Source organism: Eschrichtius robustus, chromosome 2, assembly GCF_028021215.1.
Source record: "Eschrichtius robustus isolate mEscRob2 chromosome 2, mEscRob2.pri, whole genome shotgun sequence".
Taxonomy (NCBI): Eukaryota; Metazoa; Chordata; class Mammalia; order Artiodactyla; family Eschrichtiidae; genus Eschrichtius; species Eschrichtius robustus.
The window spans coordinates 168,909,975-168,935,084 of record NC_090825.1 but is presented as its reverse complement, the minus strand read 5'-3'; the positions used below and the strand labels follow the sequence as shown (position 1 = coordinate 168,935,084).

Genomic DNA, 25,110 nt, shown 5'->3' with positions numbered 1-25,110 from the left:
CTAGTCATTTCAGCTCCCAAGTCCCAAGGCTGATTGCAGAGTCATGTCAGACCCACTCATTCCTTCTTGGTCTGTTTCCCACCTTGGAGGACCTGTGATGAGGGAAAGGAGTCGCCAAGGCAGATTTTCTGGACGTCCTGGTGAATCTGAACATCAGAGAACGAAGTAGTACAAGGGGAACTTGAGACTGTCAGGGCTTCGGGGAAGGGGGTGCAGAATATGGAGGAATAGAGATGGGGTGATGGCTGCGCAGGAGTCGAGGAGAGACGTGTGTAGTGGATGACTAGGTAGGCAGACCTCACACTTAAGTGGGATGTTGATTTTGTTCATTGACAATATCTGTGCCTGTTTCACCAATCCTGGTGTCCCTGAGGGATGATATGGTGTGAAACCATAAGACAGAAGTTGCAGTTGTCTTTAGGACATAATGAAGGGGAAAACTCTTATCTCAGTACAGTGTGAACCAGGTAGGGGCCAAGTCAAGAAAGACCCAGAGGTTGTGTCTGACCAATGTGGTTTATTTCTGTTCCGGCCAAGCTCCTTTGGAACCTGACTGGGTACAGGGGACTCAAGCAGATGTCACTGCAGCTTCCTCAGGTCCACGCGTGGCAGGTAATAGCCCAGGTGTTGTTGCTGAGCCTCGCAGTCTTCCTCCTCCTTCTGCCTGGAAACAGTGACCTGTGAGGGTGAGCAGAGGGCATCAGAATGGACCAGTCATTGCCAAGTATCGGGGGCTACAGGGGAGGGACATGGCCACAGCCACAGAGACCTGATGTTCCTGTGTGTCTCTCTTCCTTTTTTCTCTTTTTCTCTTAATTTTCTCTCCCAGTCCTTTTCCTCTCTTTTCTCCCGCTTTCACCTCTTTCTCTTCTTCTCGCTTCCTTTTAACTTTTTTTTTCTACCATTTTCTCTCTGATATCCCCTTCATATCTTCTGTTTTCCTCCCCCCCACCCCAGCTTAACTGATGTATAACTGACATACAGTGAACTGCATACATTTAAAGTGAATGATTTGATAAGTTTGGATTATAAACTTATTGAACCATCCCCACAATCGAAATAAGGAATGCTCATTATCCCCCCAATTGTCCTCATGTTCTTTTGCAGTTCCTCCTCCCCTGCTATTTACAAACACATTCTTATTCCCAGACAACCACTGATCTGATTTCTGGCCTCAGAGATTAGCTAGTATTTTCAAGAGTTTGTTTATAAATGGAATCATACAGTAAGTACTCTTTTTCATCTGTCTTCTTTCATTCAGCATAATTATTTTGAGATTAATCATTCCATGTGTTAATAATCCTATTATTAACACATTGCATGTGTTAATAATACTATTATTGCTAAATAGTACTGAGTTGTGTGGATATACCACAGTTTATCCCTTCCCCTGTTGATGGACTTCTGGGTTGTTTTTAGTCTTTGGCTAGTACAAATATTATTATGAACATCTGTGTACAAGTCTTTGTATAGACATATGTTTTCATTTCTCTTGGATAAATTCCTAGGACTGGATTGTTGCATAGGTGTAAGTAACTTCTTTTAAAATTTGTTTTTTAATTGAACTATAGTTGGTTTACAATGTTGTGTTAATTTCTGCTGTACCGCAAAGTGACTCAGTTATACACATATATACATTCTTTTATATTCTTTTCTATTATGGTTTAATCTCAGGATATTAGATATAGTTCCCTGTGCTATACAGTAGGACCTTGTTTAGCCATTCTATATGTAATAGTTTGCATCTACTACCCCCAATGTAACTTTTAAAGATGTGTCCATGTTATGTTTTACCAGCACTATATGCGAGTTCCAGTTGCTTCATATCTTCACCAACACTTGTTATCATCTTTTTAATTTTAGCCATTCTCATGTGTAGTGGTATCTCATTATGACTTTCATTTACATTTCCCTAATGACTAATGTTATTAAGAAAAGGAAAAGGCAAACTACACGCAGACTAGGAGAAAATATTTGCAAAACATATCCCCAGCAGAAGACAGGTATTTGTAATATATAAAGGGCTCTTACAACCTGATAGTAAGAAGGCAACAACACTTCCTTGCTTATCAGGAAACAGCAGATCAGGCATATGATGAGCCCCAGGAGTCCTGCCAGACAGATGAGGATGATGGCCCAGAAGGGGAGATCTGGGGAGACAAGTGCTTGTGTGAGCCACCTCCTATCGTTCCCCTAGGGCTCCTGATTCCCCCTACTGTGCCTCAAAGTCCTTAGCGTGGGTTGGCCAACATTCATCGTCATCCAATACCCTGGGTACATGGTTCCCTTTAGTGAGGCAGAGAACCAAAATATTCCCTCCCCATCCTGGCCTGGAGCGTCTTTGAGGCTTACCCGAATTCTCAGTCAAGACATTGTTTCTGTTGGGAGAATACCCTGAAAGTGAATGAAATGGAGAATGCATGTGAGTGTGTTTTACTTTTTTAAATAAAACTTTTCAAATACACAGAAAAATAGAACCACATTATAAACGTCCATCACCTAGAAATAACAATATATAATTTATCCAGTTAAAACAGTATCATACCCAATGTATAAATTATTAACACTTGCTACCCTTGCATCATCCCGGAATTCCATTTAAATATTAAAGTCATGTAGCCATAATGATGTTTCACTCCATTTTAGTTTGTATCACTGGAAAATGAGGATATTTTGCTACATAATAACAAAGCCATTATCACACTACAAGAGTGATATTTCAAATCATACCTCTGGGAATGGATGACTGATGATGGGCTGGACCATCTTATGCTAGTGGAGGGGAGAATGGATCATCCCAGTTGACCAGACCATGGGATCTCTTTAAATTTATAAATTCCCACTCAAAACTCTCTTCTCTGGCTATGAATACATTCACTCCCTTCTCCTTTACTGAGTTTTTAATGCTTATTTTCCAGGATTCACCTATACTGTAACTTCCTCCAGGAAGCCTTCTGATTACTACTCCCAAGTATGGATTGGTTCACATCAAATAATTTATAATTTTAAATTTCCTATTCTTGTTATTTCCAACTGCAACACAAACTCCATGAGGGTAGGGACACATAGCACCCATTGGGCAACGGGAGAGAGTTTCAGGTCCCCCTGCTCGTACAACCCCAGGCAAATTCTTAAGATGTGCTGCCTGATACGAGCAGGAACAAGTGCCTTTTTTATTTATTTATTTTATTTTATTTTATTTTTCATTTTTTTTTTCTACATCCACTTGGAGGTTTATTCTTACTTCCATTCAAAGCAGGTTTACAAAATATATGCTGTGATTAATTAACTAATTAATTAATTTTTTACTTTTAAAAATTAAAAAAAAATTTTTTAACATCTTTATTGGAGTAAAATTGCTTTACAATGTTGTGTTAGTTTCTGCTGTATAACGAAGTGAATTAGCTATATGTATACATATATCTCCATATCCCCTTCCTCTTGTGTCTCCCTCCCGCCCTCCCTATCCCACCCCTCTAGGTGGTCACAAAGCATCGAGCTGATCTCCCTGTGCTATGCAGCTGCTTCCCACCAGCTATCTATTTCACACTTTAGTAGTGTATATTTGTCAGTGCTACTCTCTCACTTCGTCCCAGCTTATCCTTCCCCCTCCCTGTGTCCTCAAGTCCATTCTCTACGTCTGCGTCTTTATTCCAGTCCTACCCCTGGGTTCATTAGAACCATTTTTCTTTTAGATTCTATATATATGTGTTAGCATATGGTATTTGTTTTTCTCTTTCTGACTTACTTCAACAAGTGCCTTTTTAAATTAAAATTAATTTTAATTAAGTGAAATTTAAAAAATCTGGTAGTCAGTACTATTAAAAATCATTAACCATAAAAACCAGTCACAATGGCCATGCTTAAATAAGAGCTTCATGTGGCTTATGCACTGGATAGGACAGATATATAACATTTCCTTCACTAAGAAAGTTCTATTGCATGGTGCAGTCTAGGAGAAGGCGAGTGTCTCCTATATCCCACTGAATGTCCTTTCCTCTCCCTCAGTAGTGGGTAAAATCTGTGGGAGTATGCACCTCCTGCCAGCCTGGGAAAGTTCAGTGCTGACTCATCCCCAAGTCTCCAGATTCCCAGGAAAGTGCCCATGTGAGGAAATTAGAAGCCCCCACTTCTGCCCCAATGATCAGGGAGCCTTACCATCCACAAGGACACTATTCCTGTCCAGGATAAAATTCTGCAGCTGGGTACCATTCTTGGTCAGCTGCAGGAATTCCTCATAGATGGCAACTCTGTCCAGTCTCTGAGCCAATGGTGAGAAGTTACACTGAGCATCTACCCCAGTGTGGTTGCTGGGGGGCTCAGACCTGGAAGGACACAAGGGATGAACAAGGGTATCTGGAGTTCTACCCCGATTCCTGGTTCCCTGGTTCTAGTCCTGTCTAGGAGAACTTTCTGCAATGATGTAAACATTTGTGTCTGTACTATCCAATACAGTCATTATTTGCCCCATGTTGTTATCGAACACTTAAAATATGGCTAGTGTGAGTGAGAAACTGAATGTCTCATTTTATTTAATTGAATTAATTTATAAATAAGTAGCTGCAGGGAGAACATTTTGAAATGTTGGAGTAAGGACTTCTGAAAATCCGTAAAAAGAATGAGAACACTGGCAAACATGGTCAAAATCAACTTTTTCAGAAGTCTAGAAATTAACCGAAGGCTTGCAACAATTCAAGCAGCATTTAGTTAAGAAAAAATGTTTGAATCTTGGTAAATGGAGTAAACGTTACAGTGTTATAACTTGCGCAGTTCTCATCCTGATCTCACAAGGGGCTAAGTAACTTTGAAAACCATAATGGGTTTAGAGCTCCCCAAAAGACCCATCACCGTTGAATTGTCATTATTTGACCTATCTGGCAGCTCCTTGAAAAAGCCTCATTTTCAGAGCTTGTCTTTATTTGACTCAGAGTTTGTTTATTGGAGTATAATTGCTTTACAATGTTGTGTTAGTTTCTGCTGTATAACAAAGTGAATCAGCTGTATGTATACGTATATCCCCATATCCCCTCCCTCTTGCGTCTCCTTCCCACCCTCCCTATCACACCCCTCTAGGTGGTCACAAAGCACCGAGCTGATCTCCCTGTGCTATGTGGCTGCTTCCCACTAGCTATCTACTTTACATTTGGTAGTGTATATATGTCCATGCCACTCTCTCACTTCGTCCCAGCTTATCCTTCCCCCTCCCTGTATCCTCAAGTCCATTCTCTACGTCTGCGTCTTTATTCCTGTTCTGCCCCTAGGTTCTTTAGAACCTTTTTTTTTTTTTTTTAGATTCCATATATATGTGTTAGCGTACAGTATTTGTTTTTCTCTTTCTGACTTACTTCACTCTGTATGACAGACTCTAGGTCCATCTACCTCACTACAAATAACTCAGTTTCATTTCTTTTTATGGCTGAATAATATTCCATTGTATATATGTGCCACATCTTCTTTATCCATTCATCTGTCAGTGGGCACTCAGGTTACTTCCATGTTCTGGCTATTGTAAATAGTGCTGCAATGAACATTGTGGTACATGTCTCTTTTTGAATTATGGTTTTCTCAGGGTATATGCCCAGTAGTGGAATTGCTGGGTCATATGGTAGTTCAGAGCTTGTTTAGTGAGGAAAGCCTAACCCCATGGCACTTGCCACAGTCGGTGGTAATTGTTTTCCACTATATCTGCCCAAGGGAGCAATACCAGTTGAGGCAAGCAAGAGGTGAGCTAATAACTTAAAAGAAAAAATTGGGGAATGAGATGTCTACAGGGGGCTTTGAAAAGCTCCAGTGTATTCCTGGGGATCTAGAAGACCACAAGAGTGCTGTGCAAGACTTGAGAAGGTCTTAAACTCTTACCTCTAGCTGAAAGGTTGGCTTAATATCTAAAAAAATTGATCAATGTAACATACCATATTAATAGAATAAAGGACAAATACCACATGTTTTCTTTTTTTTCCCACGTTTTCAATAGACACAAAAAAGAATTTGACAAAATATAATTTCATGATTAAAAAAACCTCAACAAACTAGGAATAGAAAGAAACTTTACCAACCTGATAAAGAACATTCATGCAAAGACTACCCCTAACATCATACTTAATGGTGGAAGAGTGAAAACTTTTCCCTTAAGACCAAGGGCAAGACAAGTATGTCTGCCCTCATCTTATATGTTATCCACATCATACTGAAGGTTCGTATAGGGCCAATTAGGAAAGAAAAAGAAATAAAAGGCATTTAGGTTGGAAAAGAAGATGTTAAACTCTCTATTTGCAGATGACATGATATTGTATATAGAAAAATCCCAAGAAAGACACACACACACACACTACTAAATCCTATTAGCTCAGCATGATTGTAGGATATAAGAGCAATATGTAAAAATCTATATTGTATTTCTATACACTGGTTATTAACATTCTGAAAATAAAGTTAAGAAAGCAGTTCCATTTACAGTAGCATCAAGCAATGTACAAAACACTTTGGAATAAATTTAAAAAAAGAAATGTAAGATTTGTATATTCAAAACTATAAAACTTTGTTCAAAGACTTTTAAAAAGACCTAAATAAATGAAAAGGCATCCTATATTCATTAATTGGGGATTTAATGTTATTAAGATGCTAGCACTCCTCAAATTGACCTAAAGATTAAATTCAATCCCTATCAAAATCCCAGCTGGCTCTTTTGCAGAAATTGATAGCTGATACTAAAATTAATATGGAATTTCAAGGGACTCAAATAACCAAACCAATATGGAAAAAGAACAACGCTGGACAGCGCCACTTCCCAATTGCAAAACTTAGTACTAAACTACAGTAATCAAAACACTGCCACTGGCAAAAAGATAGACATACAGATCAATGAAATAAAATTTACTGTCTATAAACAAAGTCATGCAATTATGGACAACTGATTTTCAACAAAGTTTCCAAAACAGCAGGGAAAGGATAGGCTACTTAACAAATAGAGCTGGGACAACTAGATATTCACATACAAAAGAAGGAAGTTGGACCCCTATCGCAGCATATACAAAAATTAACTGAAAATAAATTAAAGATCTAAATGTAAGAGATAAAATTATATAACCTTTGGAAGAAAACATAAGAGTAAATCTTCATAACGTTGGATTAGTCATTGCTTACTTAGATATGGTACTAAAAGCACAAGAATCCAAAGGAAAAAGTAGATAAATTGGATTTCACCAAAATGAAAAACTGTTGTGCTTTAAAAGATACTATCATGAACATGAAAATCCAGCCTTTCAAATGGGAGAAAATATTTGCAAATCACGTATCTTGTAAGGGTCTAGTATCTAGACTATATTAAGAACTATTATACCCCAACATTAAAAAGACAAATCAATTTTAAAAATGGGTAAAGGGCTTGAATAAACAATTCTCCGACGAAGATATGAAAATGGCCAATAAATATATGAAAAAATGCTCAACATCACTAATCATTAGGGAAATGCAAATCAAAACTACAGTGAGCTACCACTTCACACCCACTAGGATGGCTATAGTGGGGGGAGAAAAGGACAATAATAATCATTGGTGAGGATGTGAAGAATTTGGAACTTTCATACATTGCTGAAGGGAATATAAAATGGTGGAACCTCTGTAGAAAATAATTCAGTAGTTCCTCAAAAATTAAACATAGTTACCCTATGACCCTACAATACCCATTCCTATTTATATGCCCAAAAGCATTGAAAACATAAGTTCACGTAAAAACTTGGATACTAATGATCATAACAGCATTATTCATAATAGCCAAAAAGTGGAAACAATCCAATGTCTATCAGTGGAAGTACAGGTAAACAAAAGTGGTACAGCCATCCAATAGAATATTATTCAGTCCTAAAAAGGAATGAAGGACTGATATATGTTACAGCGTGGATGATCCTGAGAACATTATGCTAAGTGAAAGAAATCAGTCACAAAAGACCACATAGTGTATGATTCCATTTATATACATTTCATATAAATGGAATGCCTACTGTCCAGAATAGGCAAATCTACAGAGGGAGAAAGTAAATTGTTTGCTAGGGGGTGGGGGTGAGGGAAGAATGAGTGACTGCTAATGGGTGGGTACAAGATTTCTTTTTGGTGTGATGAAAATGTTCCTCCCTCCATTAGGTAGTGGGATAGTTGTACCACTATATAAATATACCACTAAATTATGTACATCAAAAAGGTAAATTTTATGGTATGTTAAACATATCCCAAGAGGTGTATAAAAGTTTTTAATTGCCTCTTATGGCTAGTGGCTACAGTGTTGGACAGCACAGTTAGACTGCTGGATTCTAAGTCATCTGGTTCTAACCCCCCAGCTCCCATGGATTCTGCCTTCAGTGGCCGATTTCTTAAGATATGAATGCTACACTCTATATTCCATGGCCCCCAGCACCAGACACCTTCATGTCTACCTAGGTTGACACAAGCTCTCCTGAGTTTCTAGCCAGCTGTACTCACTGGTTCAGGAACAAGCTGATGTTTGGGTAACAGCTCTATATTCCTAGGGCTCTCCTCCATAACAGCTAGGAACTGAGAGACTATGGCAGTGGGACACTCTCAAAGGACAGAACAAACCTCCATAGTGATTGTGTCCTGAGTTGGAACTCACCTGAATGCTGAAACTTGACAGTCAGAAAAATAACTCTTGATGCTGCTGTTTTGGAAGAGCTGGTTGAGCTGAAAGACAGGGCAACATTTCCTTGGTCAGCATCCATGGCCCATTGGCATCAGAGAATGCCAATTAATCAAAGAGCACACTTCCCCATCTATTTTTTTTTTTTTTTTTTTTTTGTCGGTCCAGTGGTTAAGAATCTGTGCTTCCACTGTAGGGGGCACGGGTTTGATCCCTGGTCGGGGAACTAAGATCCCGCACGCTGAGTGGTGCGGCCAAAAAAAAAACAACAACACGAAAATGAAAAGAAAACACTAGTCCAGGTCCTGTTCCAGGGTATGACTTGGGCTAGCAAGTGAACCCCTCTATGGCTGTCTCTTAGTTTGTAAAATGGGAATAAGAACCTGTCTTCATGAATTGTTAAAAAAAAAAAGTCACCCTCCAGATAACCAACAAGAATCTACTGTATAGCACAGGGAACTATACTCAATATTTTGTATTAACCTTTAAGGGAAGAGAATCTGAAGAAGGAGATATATATATATCTGAATCGCTGTGCTGTACACCCAAAGCTAACATGATATTGTAAATCAACTATACTTCAGTTTTTAAAAACGTCCAGCATATATACACTACCAAATGTAAAATAGATAGCTAGTGGGAAGCAGCCGCATAGCACAGGGAGGACAGCTCAATGCTTTGTGTCCACCTAGAGGGGTGGGATAGGGAGGGTAGGAGGGAGACGCAAGAGGGAGGAGATATGGGGATATATGTATAGCTGATTCACTTTGTTATAAAGCAGAAACTAACACACCATTGTAAAGCAATTATACTCCAATAAAGATGTTAAAAAAAAATGTCCAGATTGCCAAACTGAAAAAAAAATAAATGTGCACACCAAAAAAAAAAGTCACCCTCTGACTACCCAGTGTCCATAGGTCAGTCTCTACATGGGAACAGAGTGGACAAACAACCCCATTCTCACCGCATCCTCAATATTTCTCTTGTTCCGCTGGTGTTTGGGGGTGCCTGGGGCTATGTCCTGGGAATAGATTAAGTTGGTGACAGTGAAATTCAGCTGGAAGTTCTGGAAGCTGAGACTGATTGTTGGTTGGTCTGTTGGTAGATGAATTGATGGCTCCACTTCTAGAATAAAAAGAAAGTATGAAGTTTCCAACAAAGAAGTCATTACAGCCAGTCTACTTATTCCTGGCAATGTGGACTGAGCTGGATTTTTAGAAGTGGGCTACACTCAAAAAGAATGAAATAATGCCATTTGCAGCAACATGGATGGACCTAGAGATGATCACACTAAGCAAAGCAAGTCAGAAAGAGAAAGACAAATACCGTATGATATCACTTATATGTGGAATCTAAAATTCGATACAAATCAACATATCTATGAAGCAAAACCAGACTCACAGACATAGAGAACAGATTTGTGGTTGCCAAGGGGGAGGGGGATGTGGGAGGGAGGGAATGGGAGTTTGGGATTAGCAAAGGCAAGCTATTATATATAGGATGGATAAACAAGGTCCTACCGTATAGCACAGGGAACTATATTCAATATCCTGTGACAAACCGTAATGGAAAAGAATATGAAAAAGAATATATATATGTATAACTGTCATTTTGCTGTACAGAAGAGGTTAACACACCATTGTAAATCAACTGTGCTTCAATAAAATTAAAAAAAAAAAGTGGCCTACAGAGGACCATTCATCTGCCTGTTCACCTTGAATCCACTCATCTGTCTGCCTGTCCAACTCTCCACCAAGCATTATGAGAGTTCACTAGGATGTGGGGAAGAGGAGCTTGGGCTTCTCTGGGGCACAGTTGGCAGGTGCAGGTGCTGACCATCTCAGTGGGCATCTATCACACACCTTTGCTGACCTAGGTTCCTAATGTGTCTTCCTGCCTCTGTTCTTTCTCCCCATCCCCAATCATTGTCCTTTTAACACCGAGAGGATGCGCTTTCTAAAGTAGAATTCTGAGTGTGTCCTGTTCCTCCACAAACCATTCCAGTGCCCAGGGAAGTCCCTGCCCACATCTTCAGCTACAGCTTTCCCATGTCTCATGTCAAGGTGTATGCTTCAGCCACACCAAACTTCTTAAAGCCTCCTCCAATGACATGTTCTTTCTATATTCTCGGTTATAGACACATGTAGCACAGCTGCCCATCTCTTTCCCCCAACTAGGTCCTGTTCTCCTTCAGATCTCAGTTTCTCCATCACTTCCTCTAGAAAACTTTTCAAGAGAGAATTGTGTATCCCTTTTGGGGGTTCCCACAGACTTTTGAAATTCCCTTGTTATAGCGGTTATCACAATGTATCATCAGTGCCTATTTATCTTCATGGCGTATACATTGAATGAATGAATGAATCAACCAATGCATGACTCATAACTGCAGCCTAAGAAGGAAACACAGGATCCTTTACATTTTGGGTTAGAAAAACTGACATGTAAAATAACCATTTCCTTGGTTGCAGTCGCTGCATTTTCTCTTCCTGCATCCTGTTGGATGACACATTGCCATGAATCATCAACATGGGCTTCCAGAAATCCCCCCTTTTTCCTCTGCAGCCTCTTTCCATTTCACTGCTACCCAGAAGCCCTATCCTTCTTCATAAAACCATCTTTTCCAGCCATGAACCTATTCCCCCACCTTATCTCATACCTGTCACATGCACATCTGTCAACTGGTAGGTGGCACCCAGCCAGTAGGATGAGGCATTAAGGGTCTTGTCTAGAAACACTTGCTTCACCACGCTGGAGTCCAGATTGGAGGAGAACAATGCCTTGATGCTGACCGACATGGGATCCAACCTAGGAACAGAGACCATGGGAACTCAGCCAGCACCCAACACCAGCAGTGTCTCCTGAGTTACTGTTTTATAGAGCCAAAGACCTAAGGACAAGCACTGTGGGTATCTGACTGCCTCTTCCCCCCGGCAAGAGAAGAGACCCTGACCAAAAAGGGAAAGACTTCTAGGGGTTGGGAATAGAAGCAATAACAGTAACAATAATGAATGTCTACTGTGCACCTCTAAGAAGTGAATTCCACATTCCTTCCCCATCACTCTGGTGGAAGCTATTATAATTATTCCCATTTTAAAGACAAAGGAACTGAAGTTTGGTAACATTCAAAGTCAGCATCGTGTCCCATGATCCTCCCTCTCTCTAGTATAGATGTCCTAGTTCCTCTACCCATCCCTCAGAGACCTGGGTTCAAACCCAACTTTGACAGCTCTTGGGCTGTTCACTTCTCTGAGCCTCAGTCAACACTGGGGATGAGCATTGCATTCACTTCCTGGGGGATGTTATGAGAATTAAATGAGATGATCTTGCATGGAAGTACTCAGCAGGGAGCCTGGCCACGGTAAATGTTATTATTGGACTATTATTAGCTGAAAGTTGTATTTCCCAAGAAGGAGGTGGGTGCAAGGGGTTGGTGGCTCCATGAGGTTAATCCTTTTCCTGCACCCCGAAGACGTACAGAAGGAGATGGTAAGATTAGCTGTCAGGGACATGGGGAAGAATGGGCACCATGTCAATGAACCTTCCAGTTCAAGGGTGTGCCAACAGGGGGTCAGAGCCTCAAGCTGCCAGCTCAGCCAATGCTTCCAATCTCAACTTACATCAAGTTGGTGACCAGGCAGGAGTGGAATATGTCTTGTAGCTGGCTGCCTCTGTACAGTTTTGTGACCTGGAATAAAGGGTAGGGAGAGTGAGTGAGATGGAGGTCTCTTGGGGCTGGAGGGGGCCACTGGAGCCAGTGGAGGAACAAACATAGGTCTTGAAGGAAGGGAGACCTGAGTTCCAATCCTGGCTCTGCCCTTAACTCACTGTGTGACCTTAGGCACAGTGCTCCCCTTTCTGAGCCTCAGTTTGCCCATCTGAGAAGTGGGGAGGCAGCTAGGGTACGACCCCTGGAATCTGAAAGAACCCAGAACATGTGGGTAAAGTGAAGAGTTGAAGCCATCACTTAACAGATGTAAGTCAGACTGAGGAATGAGAGGGGCACCCAGAGCAAGGAGAGATGGGAGAGGGGAGAGAGACCCTACCTTGTCCTGGATGTCCTTCAGCAGGGCAATGTACTCTAAGGACGTGGGGTCTGGGTTGCTGAGGTTCCAGTTGATGATGTGGAAATTTAGCTGGTACTCGCTCTGGATAGATAAACTCTGGGGTGCATAGCCTGGAGCCACCAAGAGGAAGAAAAGACAGATGGAGACTCTCAGCTTTTAGGACAGAGGCATGGTGGCCTGGTGGCCCCTACCTACTGTCATAATCAACCAAAACCAGGTCCACCTGTTGGGGACTATAGGGCTCCCAAATGGAAAGTCACCCCGTAGAGGGGGAAAACTGGAATTTTATAAGGAAACTCCTAAGCTGAGCTTTTCTGCTTGTGCTTATGCAGTTCCCGCTTCCTAGAATGCTCTTCCGCCCTTTTCTTTTCCAGGAAAACTCCTATTTCTGCTTCAGGAGCCCATTGAGGTGGAGCTCCATGAAAGCAGGCATTCATCTATCTTGTTCTTGTCATGTCCAGTGCCTAGTACAGTTTCAGGAGGCACTCCTTGACTTGCCCCATCTCTGCACTCCCATGGCACCCTGTTAATAATAGTGTCTCTGCCTTTTTTGTGTCCTTAAGTAATATATATATTTTTTGGCCATGCCATGCCGCATGTGGGATCTTAGTTCCCCAACCGGGGATCGAACCTATGCCCCCTGCAGTGGAAGCGCAGAGTCTTAAACACTGGACTGCCAGGGAAGTCCCCGTAAGTAATATTAACAAAAAAAAAAGTATTTTATTGAAGTATAGTTAATTTACAATGTTGTGTTAATTTCTACTGTATAGCAAAGTGATTCAGTTATACATATATATATATTTTTTCATATTCTTTTCCATTATGGTTTATCACAGAATATTAAATACAGTTCCCTGTGCTATACAGTAGGACCTTGTTTATCCATTCTATATATGATAGTTTGCATCTGCTAACCCCAAATTCCCAACTCACCCCTCCCCCATGGCAACCATAAGTCTCTTCTCTGTGAGTCTGTTTGTTTCATAGATAGTTTCATTAGTGTTATATTTTAGATTCCACATATAAGTGATATCATATGGTGTTTGTCTTTCTCCTTCTGACTTACTTCACTTGTGTCCCTAAGTAATCTTTTTTTTTTTTTTTCCTAAGTAATCTTGAGTTCACTTGATTATGACTTTTTCAGAGACAGAACCTGTGTATTCTATCTCCATGGCCAGAACATGGCTTGGGACAGAATGGTCACACATATGAGTCTGTTGAATGAATAAATGTGAACTGCAGTGGATCCCCAGATATTAGGGCTGAGATACTCATCTTTCATTTGTTCACTCTTTCATTGGGTACTATGATGTGCCAACATATTAAGAACTGAGGATACAGTGCCACATTAAACAAACACTGATTTTATAGAATTGGATAATTAAACAAATAATTGCTGTGAAGTGATAAGTGTTGGTCTGGTGCTCAGCTAGGAACTATGAGACCGTGTTCAGCAGGGTTTCTCATCCTCAGAACTACTGAAATTTCAGGCTGTATAATTCTCGGTGGTGAGGTTCTCCTGTGCACTGGAGGATATTAGCTACATATCTGGCCTTTATCCACTAGATGCCAGTAGCACTCTCCCCCATTATGACAATCAAAAATGTCTCCAGACATTGCTGAGTATCTCCTAGGGTGGGGCAGAATCACCCCCAGGTAAGAACCACTGGCATGGATGAACCTCGCATAGAAGAACCTCTATCCCAAGAGATCCCATGGGTCAGACATTTTGGTATTGAATGAAAATTCATTACATTCATTTGGTCAAAGAATTTTATGCTGTTTTCCTGAACTGACAAGAGAGACCCTCCCCATAGAGGTTTGGGGAGGGTGGTCCTCAAATAAAACTTTGACTGACTTGTTCAAGAGGAAATAAAATAGAACAGCGACAAGTAATGATCACTATAGGTCCAAGTTCAGCATGAACACTCACCATTGACAAAGAGGCTGTCCTTGACCAGGGTGTAGAAGCCCATCTGGGTGGCACCACTGGTCAGCTGGTTCAGCTCCCAATAAAGCTGCTCTCTGTCCAGTCTGTGGCCCGTGGGGTCAGGGTGGTAGGTGCAGACGGCATCCATGCTGGTGGCTGCACCATCCTTCTCAGGTCTGGGGAGAGAGAGAGGTGGGGACTCAAGAGAGAGGTCTTGAAACCTCTGGGTGTGGGGCCAGAAAGAGGGAGAAGCAAATGGGAGGTCAGTGGGAAGACTGAGAAAGGGGTGGTCACCCAAAGTGGTCCTTACTGGCAAATGCTCAGGAAAAGGTCTTACTTGAGGGAGATTGGTCTGCAACCCGAGTAGAAGGGGCCCAGGCTGCTCTTCTGGAACAACGATCCAAGCTGGGGAGGTAGGAGAAGGATGAGGAACAGAAAGGACAGGGATTGGGAGAGGGGCTGGGTGGGAATCATCCCACCAGGGGTTGCTAGGACCAACATCTCACCAGGCGCTGCAGGACCATCTCGGTGGAGTTGAACATGGCTGAGCCATTGCTCATGTCTGATGAATATGGAAGGTTGGAGATGGTGAAGTTGAGTGTGAGGGTCTTCAGGTTGTGTCCCATAGCTGCAATAAGGTAGGGGGATAGATGGTTATCACTGAGGCCTGACCTGGGACTACATCAGAGTCCTGCATTCATTATAATCTGTTGTCTTCTCTTCCAGTAGCACTACCTCTCACCAATGGTGTCACCCAAGTCAAAACCAGCATATTTGCTCGGCTTCTCTTCTCTCACCTCCAATTAACCACAATTCTACTTGCAGAATGGTTCCTACATACATACCCTCTCTCCATTCCTGTCCCAGCTTAGGTCTTATCTTCTCTGACCTGGACCAACACCCCAGCAGACTCACTGGATGCCCTGTCTAAAGGATGTTCTCTACACTGAATACTAGAAGAAATTTTCTTAAATAAAAATCTCACTACTGTCACCACTGCTCTAGTATCACCCGTGGCTACCTATGGCCTTCAGCACTAAGTTCAACTTTTTAATTAATTAATGTTTTCACCACGCGGCATGTGAGATCTTAGTTCCCCGGCCAGGGATCTAACCCATGCCCCTTGCAGTGGAAGTGTGGAGTCTTAACCACTGGACCGCCAGGGAAGTCCCTAAGTTCAACTTTTTTCGATCTGGCACTTGAAGTCCTTCTTAATCTGGTTCTTGCCAACCTTTCAGATTAATTTATCCATCTACTCCAGGTTAAGCTTTAAGCTTCATGCAAACCAAATTCTTCTCAATTTTGCCCGTACACTGTGCTGCTTTTGACCACTGACATTTTGCTCATGGAATCCCATCTGCTAGGAAAACTTTTCATCCCCTATCTGCCTGGATGAGTCCTACTTTTTCTTAAAGACTCAGGTCATGTGAAACTTTCTCCAGAAAGCCTTTCCCTTCAAAATTGTGCTAGGTGCCTCATCCCAAGACCATACCACATTATGTTATAATAGTCTGTTAGTCTCACAAGACTGGAGGCTCCATGAGGGCCAGCATCAGATTGAATTATTGGTATAATATTTGTGATCAGCACGATTGCCCTAAAATCAGAATTGCACCCCCTGGCCTCCCAGCTCCTGTGTTACAGTTGGCCGGTGGATGTGTGGGGCTGGAGAGCTTCTCTTGGGAAGGAAAAGGGGCCCCCAATACCTGTGGTGGATTCTGGTTGCACAGGTGATGATGAAGTAGGCAGGAACATGGTAGCTGGTTTGGGAGCTATGGGAAGGGCAGTCATTAGGGAGGAACAGAGCCCCCCACAGAGTGGGAGAAGCCTCCAGGCTTACCTGGGCTCCAGAAGCCCCCAGGCTCACCTGGGCTCTAGAAACCATTCATAGGTTTACCATTAATGAGAGTGAGCGAAGGAGTGATTGTGTGAGTAGAGGGACGAGCAAACCTGTGAATGAAATGAACCCAAGAGAGTGTGAGTGGGTAAACAAGAAAGAGACTGAACAAAGAGGACAGACAGATGGAGGGGCAGAAATACAGGCAGACAGACGGGATACTTAGACGGACAGAGGAAGAATGGACAGAAGGAGGGTCAAAGAGAAGGAAAGAAGAATAAACACAAGGAAGAAAAGTTGAGAGATGAATGGAAGTGCAGAAGAAAAGAAAGACAAACAGGTGAATAGGCAGAAGGGTGGTTGGTTGGATGGATGGATGGATAGATGGATGGACGGGAGGGAGGGAAGGAGGGAGGGAGGAAGGAAGAGGTCTGAGAGAAGGGATAACTAGGAGAATGGAAGAATGGATGGGTGAAAAGATAGGTGAAGTGATCATTGGATGAGTGAATGGACAAATGTGGCCAAACCACTGAGTAGCCACCAGAGTTTGCAACTTGACACCAAGGCCCATTCTGCAGCCCCTATTAAAAGGTTTTGTTATCAGGAGGCATGGACTACAAGGTCATTATCTGGCCTGAACCCTTATTTCTGTAGCGAACGCTCGTTCAAATTTCTTCCTCCGACCCAGAAGGGTGTGGAAAATTCGGAAAGCCAATACCATGGCTTCAGGTCTAAAAAGAGACAAAGGACTCAGCATCCTTCCTCCCACTGATTCCCTGCCCCCACTCAGGAGACCTAGCCTGAGTTTGGGGCAAGCTCCCTTTGTCAGTGAGAAGAAAAGTTTGGCTCAAGACCATTGGAGGCTGAAATGGACAGTGGATGAAAAGATACATACTTGTAAGAGGCTCATCTGGACCATGTTCATTATAACCTGGAAACAAAAAAGTCACACATTAAGGGGAGGCTGAGGAACAAGCCCAGATATCCCTGCCTTTGTCCATGTGGGGCATCTTTCTGGATGTCATTCCCTCTGTACCAGGTGAGCATCTATGCATCTTCTAGGATCAGACTCAAATGTCGTCTCCACTATAAAGGCTTTCCTGACCTTTGGATTAGAGATGACCCTTCCTTACCCACCTCACCAGCAAGCCCCCAACAAGAGACTCTCATAATATTTATGTTCACACATTTTTGCCCCCAAATATCCATCCACCCTGCCATCTGCCCTTCCAACCTCCCTCCAATCTATCCCTACATCCAGTGAATATTTACAGAAAGCTTACGACGTGTCAGGTTCCATTTACATTTGGGGAATATACTGCCGAATCAAACAGTCTTTGCCCCACTGGAGCTTACATTAGGATAGGTTGTACATGTAGCCTGTCTGTCTCTGGTGTCGGGCACAAGGCCTGGCTTAGAGTAGATGCTTGGTAAATGCTGAATGAGTGAACACAATGAAGCATATAAGTTGTGCAGCTTACAAGGGGCTGGGGGGAGTCTTTTTTTTTTTTTTTAAATTGTTGAAGCCTCCTTGCTGAGGCCCAGTTTTGTTTTTTGTTTTTTAATTTACTTATGGCTGTGTTGGGTCTTCGTTTCTGTGCGAGGGCTTTCTCTAGTTGTGGCAAGCGGGGGCCGCTCTTCATCGTGGTGCGCGGGCCTCTCACTATCGTGGCCTCTCTTGTTGCGGAGCACAGGCTCCAGACGCGCAGGCTCAGTAATTGTGGCTCACGGGCCCAGTTGCTCCGTGGCATGTGGGATCTTCCTGGACCAGGGCTCGAACCCGTGTCCCCTGCATTGGCAGGCGGATTCTCAACCACTGCACCACCAGGGAAGCCCTGGGGGGAGTCTTAAACTGGCCCCTGCAGTGGCCAAGGTGAAGGGAAAAAATGTGAACTCAGAAGAACCTCAGGACCTAGATTGGTGAAAAACCTACTGTGGGTGTGGACAGTTCCCTTCCCTTCTCTGTAATTCTGTTTTCCTCTTTGCTAAAATAGGAGTCCAGGATGTCTCCTGCCCGCCTGATGGGGCAACGGTGATAAGAAAGTGTGAGTTGCCAAACTCTATTCCTAGGTTGGGGACAGAGAGGAGGGAAGCTGAGTAATTTCAGTCAACCTCACCACAGCTGTGCGTTGTTGACCCTCAGAGCCCCCGTTAAGGGTCACCCTTCCAAATGCTCTTTCTTCCTGGATTCTAGGCTGATGCCCAGTGTGTCCGAAGCTTGGATCTCCTAGGTGTTCAGAGTGCCTTTCTGGCATCAGGGCCCCAACCAAGAGAGAAACCCATCCTGGTCAAAAGTGAAAAGTGGGGCTGTAGAGCACAGGAAACTCTACTTAATACTGTGTAATGGCCTATATGGGAAAAGAATCTTAAAAAAAAAAAAGAGTGGAAATATGTGTATGTAAAAAAAAAAAAGCAAAATTACTAGTCATTACAGTTGCAGATTTAAATAAAATGATAATGTCTTAAATTATTAAATAGAAGGAAGAAATAAAAGAGGTCAGTGATTTTTTAAAAATTACCCCTAACGTTTGTAGAATTTAGAATTAGATGTTATGTCATTTGTGGGTAGTGATGGTTTTTCTTCTTCTTTTCTGGTTTGTGTGTCTTTTGTTTCTTTTTCTTGTCTGTTTGCTGTGGCTGGGACTTCCAATGCTATGTTGGGTATAGGTAGTGAGGGTGGGCATCCTTGTCTTGTTTCTGGTATTGGGGGAAGGGCTTTCAGCTTTTCACTATTGAGTGTGATGTTGCCTGTGGGTTAGTCATAGATGGGCTTGATGTGTTCTCTCTGTACCATCTTCGATGGGGTTTTTTGTTATGAATGGGTGTTGAATTTTATCAAGTGCTTTTTCTGCATCTATTGAGATGATCATGTGATTTTTATCCTTCCTTTGTTGGTGTGTTGTATTACATTGATTGATTTGTAGATGTTGGACTATCCTTGTATTCCTGGAATGGATCCCACTTAAGCATGATGTATTAAAAAAAAACTGAGGGCTTCCCTGGTGGCACAGTGGTTAAGAATCTGCCTGCCAATGCCCTGGTCTGGGAAGATCCCACATGCCGCGGAGCAACTGGGCCCGTGCACCACAGCTACTGAGCCTGCGCTCTGGAGCCCGCGAGCCACAATTACTGAAGCCCGCGTGCCTAGAGCCCGTGTTCCGCAACAGGAGAAGCCACTGCAATGAGAAGCCCGCGCACCACAACGAAGAGTAGCCCCCATTTGCCGCACTAGAGAAAGCCCGTGCGCAGCAACGAAGACCCAACGCAGCCCCCCCCAAAAAAAAGGGGCTTCCCTGGTGGCACAGTGGTTGAGAATCTGCCTGCTAATGCAGGGTACGCGGGTTCGAGCCCTGGTCTGGGAAGATCCCACATGTCACAGAGCAACTAGGCCCGTGAGCCACAACTACGGAGCCTGCATGTCTGGAGCCTGTGCTCCGCAACAAGAGAGGCCGCGATAGTGAGAGGCCTGCGCACCGCGATGAAGAGTGGCCCCCGCTTGCCACAACTAGAGAAAGCCCTCGCACAGAAATGAAGACCCAACACAGCCAAAAATAAATAAATAAATAAAAATAGTAAAAAAAAAAAAAATGCCGAGTTTGAGAAATTGCTGTACACAGATTCACAGTTCTGGTACAAATCTAGCATTACCTTGGGGCTTATTATTTTTTTTAATAAATTAATTTTATTTATTTATTTTTGGCTGTGTTGGGTCTTCGTTGCTGTGCACGGGCTTTCTCTAGTTGCAGCGAGCAGGGGCTCCTCTTCGTTGCAGTGTGCGGGCTTCTCATTGCGATGGCTTCTCTCGTTGAGGAGCATGGGCTCTAGGCGCACGGGCTTCAGTAACTGTGGCACGGGGGCTCAGTAGTTGTGGCTGGCGGGCTCTAGAGCGCAGGCTCAGAAGCTGTGGCCCACGGGCTTAAGCTGCTCCGTGGCACATGGGATCTTCCCGGACCAGAGCTCAAACCCGTGTCACCTGCACTGGCAGGCAGATTCTTAACCACTGCGCCCCCAGGGAAGTCCAAACTCAGCATTTTTGACATTTTTGTCTAGAGAATTCATTTTGGTGAGGAGCTGCCTTGCGCATTGTGAGATGTTTAGTAGCACTTCCTGCCTCTACCCACTAAATGTCATTAGCACCCCACCCATCATGACTTGAAAATGTCTCCAGATGTTGCCAAGTATCCCCTGGGGTGCAGAATCTTCCCCAGTTGAGAATTACTGGTATAGAGAGACATGGACTGTAGGAGACCCCGGCCCCACATGGACACTCACCATTGACATAGAGCTTATTACGGTCCAGGGTGTAGGTGCCCAGCTGGGTGACTCCATGAGTCAGCTGACTCAGCTCCTGGTACAACTTTTCTCTGTCCAGCCCGGGATGCATGGGGTCAGGATGGTAGGTGCAGATGGCATCCACTCCAGTTGCTGCCCCATCCTTTTCAGTCCTAGGGTGGCAGGGACAGAGGAATAGGGACATTCAGAGGTGTGGGAGAGTTATATTATTTGTTCATCTTGAGACCAGCTGGGACCATTTACTGCCGTGCTTGCACCTGGACAAATGTCTCCTCAAGCAACAAAATACAAAGAAAGTATAAGGGACTAAAAATAACTGCATGCATGCACAGTTGGGGCAAATTATGGACAACAAGATACAAAGAGACCAAAATACCCAACTGCCACTTCTGAAGAGCCAGGAGCAAAAGCAGGGGGTTGGGAGCAAAAGCAGGGTACTGCGCATGCCCCCTGCACACAACACCACCAAAGGGGTGGGCAAAACACCTAAGCCACCCCTCCAGCCCCATCCCTGGACACACCCCTCCCCTCACCCCATATAAGCCACCCTCGTGCATCTGCTTATCCAACTCGCCCCCCATCTTGGGGAGTGAGCAAGCAAGGGGACCTATTGCTTGTTCTTGCTACCCCCTGCCACAGCAGGGGCCCCAATAAAGCCTTGCCTGAATTTCTTGTCTGGCCTCTCATCAATTTCTGTTGATTAAGGAGGCGAAGAACCCTTGTCGGTAAAAATCTCCCTCCTTTAGACTGATCCCCACCCCCGCCCCACCCCCGCTTTGGTTTATGACATTTCTCTTTACTGGGTCTTGTCTGGTTTCTCAGCCATGGTCTTTTCTGGGTCCTCTTCGTCTAGGTACCTTCCTACTCCATAAAGTGATTGATCTTCACGTCTTCACCCTCAGCCAACTTCTCTTCTTTTTCCCCTCATTCTTCTTGGATTATTCGGTTCATACTCACTTTTTTCAGCTACCAGCTTTATTATCATGAAATCCAGTTTCTCTCTCTCTAGCCAAGACCTCCCTCTTGAGCTCTGTGCCACGTAACCAACAGCCTCAAGGATGTCTTCCAGACCCATTAGATTCCAATGGGAAGATAATTAAGTTTATTATCTTCCCCCCTAAAAATGCAGAACCTGCTCCTTCTCCCACGTTTCTATATCAGTGCCAGAGCCAGAGATGTAGGAGGCTTTCTGGACATTCCCCATCCTTTGTCCCCCCCCATCCAAGCAATATCAGGTCCAGTCTGACATCTCACTGGTCTCCCCACCTGCTCTTCCCTCATCACAGCAAATTTTTCCACCCCCATACCTACCAGTGTTCTACTTAAAATAAACTACACCGTTTCAGACTCTGCTTACGATGGTTGCATGGTTTCCTACAGCTTTGAGTAAGTGTAACTAATATTTATGGAACACCTACTAGTTGATAATATTTATGGAACACCTACTGGGTGATCTATTTTTACATTTGCTATCTCTTTTTATCTTTTCAGCAACTCTATGAACTAGATGCTGATATGATTCCCACTTTATAATTGAGAAAACAAAGTCATGCAGATATTAAAGAACTTCCCAAGCATCACACAGCTAGTGACAGAAACAGGGTGTGATGTCATGTATTTGGACACTGAGACCATTAATGCTTGACCTTGGGAATTCCCTGGTGGTCCAGTGGTTAGGACGCCGCACTTCCACTGTAGGGGGCACGGGTTCAACCCCTGGTCGGGGAGCTAAGATCTCACAAATCCTGCAAGCTGCGCTTTTGCTGTGCAAAATACTGTGAAAATTCCTTAGTATGACCTTTGGCCCCAGCTCCAATCTGAACTTTTGATGATATTTACTAGTCCAAACTCATCCCACAATTCATCCACCATTCATGCAACTACACTTAATTTATCTATCCACTCAGCAACCTCTTTCTCTAGCTCTTTCTTTTCCCCTTCCTTCCTTCCTTTCTTCCTTCCTCTCTCTCTCTTCTTCCCTCCCTCCCCGCTTCCCTTCCTCCCTTCTTCCCTCCTCCCTCATTCATTCAGTTTGCCTCACACTCTACTCTCACAGACCTTTTCTCATGTACCATGATATTTCTCACATCTATCCCATTACTTAAGGTATGCCAGCCCTTGAAATATCCATGCCAATGTTTCTTCTGGCAAATGCACACTCGACTGTCAACACTTGGCTCAGGCATCACCTTCTCCAGCCAGCCTCCACTCAGCCCCCTAGATGGAGCTAAGAGTCTATTCTCTGGGCTCCTATGGCCACTGTGAAGTGCTTTATCATTGTACTAACCACATTCATATTATAGTTTTAAGTCCATATGGCTGTTGTCCTCTCCACACTGGGGGCACCTTGAGGGAAGGGCCCATGACTGATTCTCTCAGTGCCCTTAGCACCTGTCACAGGGCGTGTCCTGAGGTACCTCACTTCATGTTTGTTTAATGAGTCAGTGTTGCCCTTTCTGACTGCTGAGTGTGAATGCTCCATGCATCTGCTTATCCAAATAATTTAAGACCTTTGACAGCCACCTCTTTCAGGAAGCCCTCTCTGATACACTCAGCCAGGGTGTATGTCTTCTCCGCTGAATTCCTGGAAGGCCCCAGTCATTTATGATTCTCACCTTGTAGTTGTCACGTTCAGGTCTTCACCTCCAGGTGAGCTTGCCTGTGACAGTGCAGCCCTCAGGTTGTGAGGAGGGGCGGAGTCTTACCTGAGCAGAGTCAGTCTGCAGCCAGAGTACAGTGGGCCGATACTGGTGTTCTTGAACAGAGGACCAAGCTGGGGAGAAGGGCGAGACACATGAGCAAGAGGGGCTGAGGGACTGGGTGGGGTGAGGACAAGGCAGGCCAGCGAAGGCATTGAAGGCCTCTTACCAGGCGATTCAGAGGCTTCTCAGTGAAGTTGAACTTTGCGGAGCCTCTGTGCCCCATGTCTGGGGTATAGAACAGGTTGGTGATGGTGAAATTAAGGGTGAATGGCACCAGGGCTGGGCCCATGCTTGCAACTGGAGGGAGAAAGAGAGAGAGGAGACCCATCAGTCTTAGGCCTGAGCTGTTTAAGGGCGAAGGGACTAGTGCCATCTCTCTGCCCATAGTGTCTAGTAGGTGAAGACTGAGATATCCCATTGGGATACCCCCCTCCTCACCTCCTCAGCCAGCCAGGGGAGGAGAAGGGACCTTTGTCCTAGAAGTACAACATCAACTTGAAAGGAAACCTCAACCCTCTTATCCTGGAGTGTCCAAAGGCTGACATGTCATGGACATTTTTGTAGGAACAGGAGGGACCAAGACCTTTGTGCTCAGGCCTTAAGCCACAAATACTTGAGCAGTCAAGAAAATCAAAATAACAGTAATTTTTAAAGATGTGCATCTTATATATTTTATTAACCCTAACTTATGGTTACCACGGGGGAAAGGGGGGAGGGATAAATTGGGAGATTGGGATTGACATATACACACTACTATATATAAAATAGCTAACTATTAAGAACCTACTGTATAGCACAGGGAACTCCACTCAATACTCTGTAATGGCCTATATGAGAAAAGAATCTAAAAAAGAGTAGCTATATGTATACGTATAACTGATTCACTTTGCTGTACACCTGAAACTGACACAACACTGTAGATCAACTATACCCCAAGAAAAATTTTTTTAAAATGTGCATCTCATGTATTTTATTAACAAGCTTACATTTATTAAAAATATTCTTAAATTTTTTATACAATTTTATTTATTTTTATTTATTTTATTTTTTTGGCTGTGCTGCACGGCATGTGGGATCTTATTCCCTGCCCAGGGATCGAACCCGTGCCCCCTGCATTGGGAGCTCGGAGTCTTAACCACTGGACCATCAGGGAAGTCCCTTTTATACAATTTTAAAGGTTACTTTCCATTTACAGTTATTACAAAATATTGGCTATTTTCCCCATGTTGTACAATACATCCTTGAGCCTATCTTACACCCAGTAGCTTATGCCTCCCACTTCCCAACCCCTGTGTTGCCCCTCCCCCCATCCCCACCGGTAACCACTACTTTGTTCTTTACATCTGCGAGTCTGCTTCTTTTTTGTTATATTCACTAGTTTGTTGTATTTTTTTAGATTCCACATATAAGTGAGATCATACAGTATTTGTCTTTCTCTGTCTGACTTATTTCACTTAACATCATACCCTCCAAGTCCATCTGTGTAGCTGCAAATGGCAAAATTTTGTCCTTTTTTATGACTGAGCAGTATTCCATTGTACACACACACACACACACACACACACACACACACACACATCTTTTTTTATCCATTCATCTGTTGATGGACGCTTAGGTTGCTTCCATATCTTGAC

At 43.5% G+C, this 25,110-nt stretch overlaps 1 protein-coding gene across 1 annotated transcript in view; it reads right to left on the bottom strand.

Annotated features, from left to right (window-relative positions):
* Window positions 1–579: 579 nt before the first annotated feature.
* The window catches only part of MUC16 (mucin 16, cell surface associated), a 139,075-nt gene continuing 114,544 nt past the window's right edge, over window positions 580–25,110 (bottom strand). The window contains exons 18-33 of the mRNA XM_068534971.1: window positions 23,643–23,773; window positions 23,480–23,547; window positions 20,754–20,926; window positions 17,377–17,412; window positions 15,151–15,272; window positions 14,982–15,049; window positions 14,648–14,820; window positions 12,694–12,824; window positions 12,268–12,335; window positions 11,307–11,455; window positions 9,615–9,775; window positions 8,627–8,694; window positions 4,159–4,325; window positions 2,353–2,394; window positions 2,035–2,150; window positions 580–678 (exon numbers count right to left, since the gene is read on the bottom strand). Of these exons, the coding sequence (XP_068391072.1) occupies window positions 580–678; window positions 2,035–2,150; window positions 2,353–2,394; window positions 4,159–4,325; window positions 8,627–8,694; window positions 9,615–9,775; window positions 11,307–11,455; window positions 12,268–12,335; window positions 12,694–12,824; window positions 14,648–14,820; window positions 14,982–15,049; window positions 15,151–15,272; window positions 17,377–17,412; window positions 20,754–20,926; window positions 23,480–23,547; window positions 23,643–23,773 (1,772 nt within the window). The remainder of the gene's footprint in view (window positions 679–2,034; window positions 2,151–2,352; window positions 2,395–4,158; window positions 4,326–8,626; window positions 8,695–9,614; window positions 9,776–11,306; window positions 11,456–12,267; window positions 12,336–12,693; window positions 12,825–14,647; window positions 14,821–14,981; window positions 15,050–15,150; window positions 15,273–17,376; window positions 17,413–20,753; window positions 20,927–23,479; window positions 23,548–23,642; window positions 23,774–25,110) is intronic.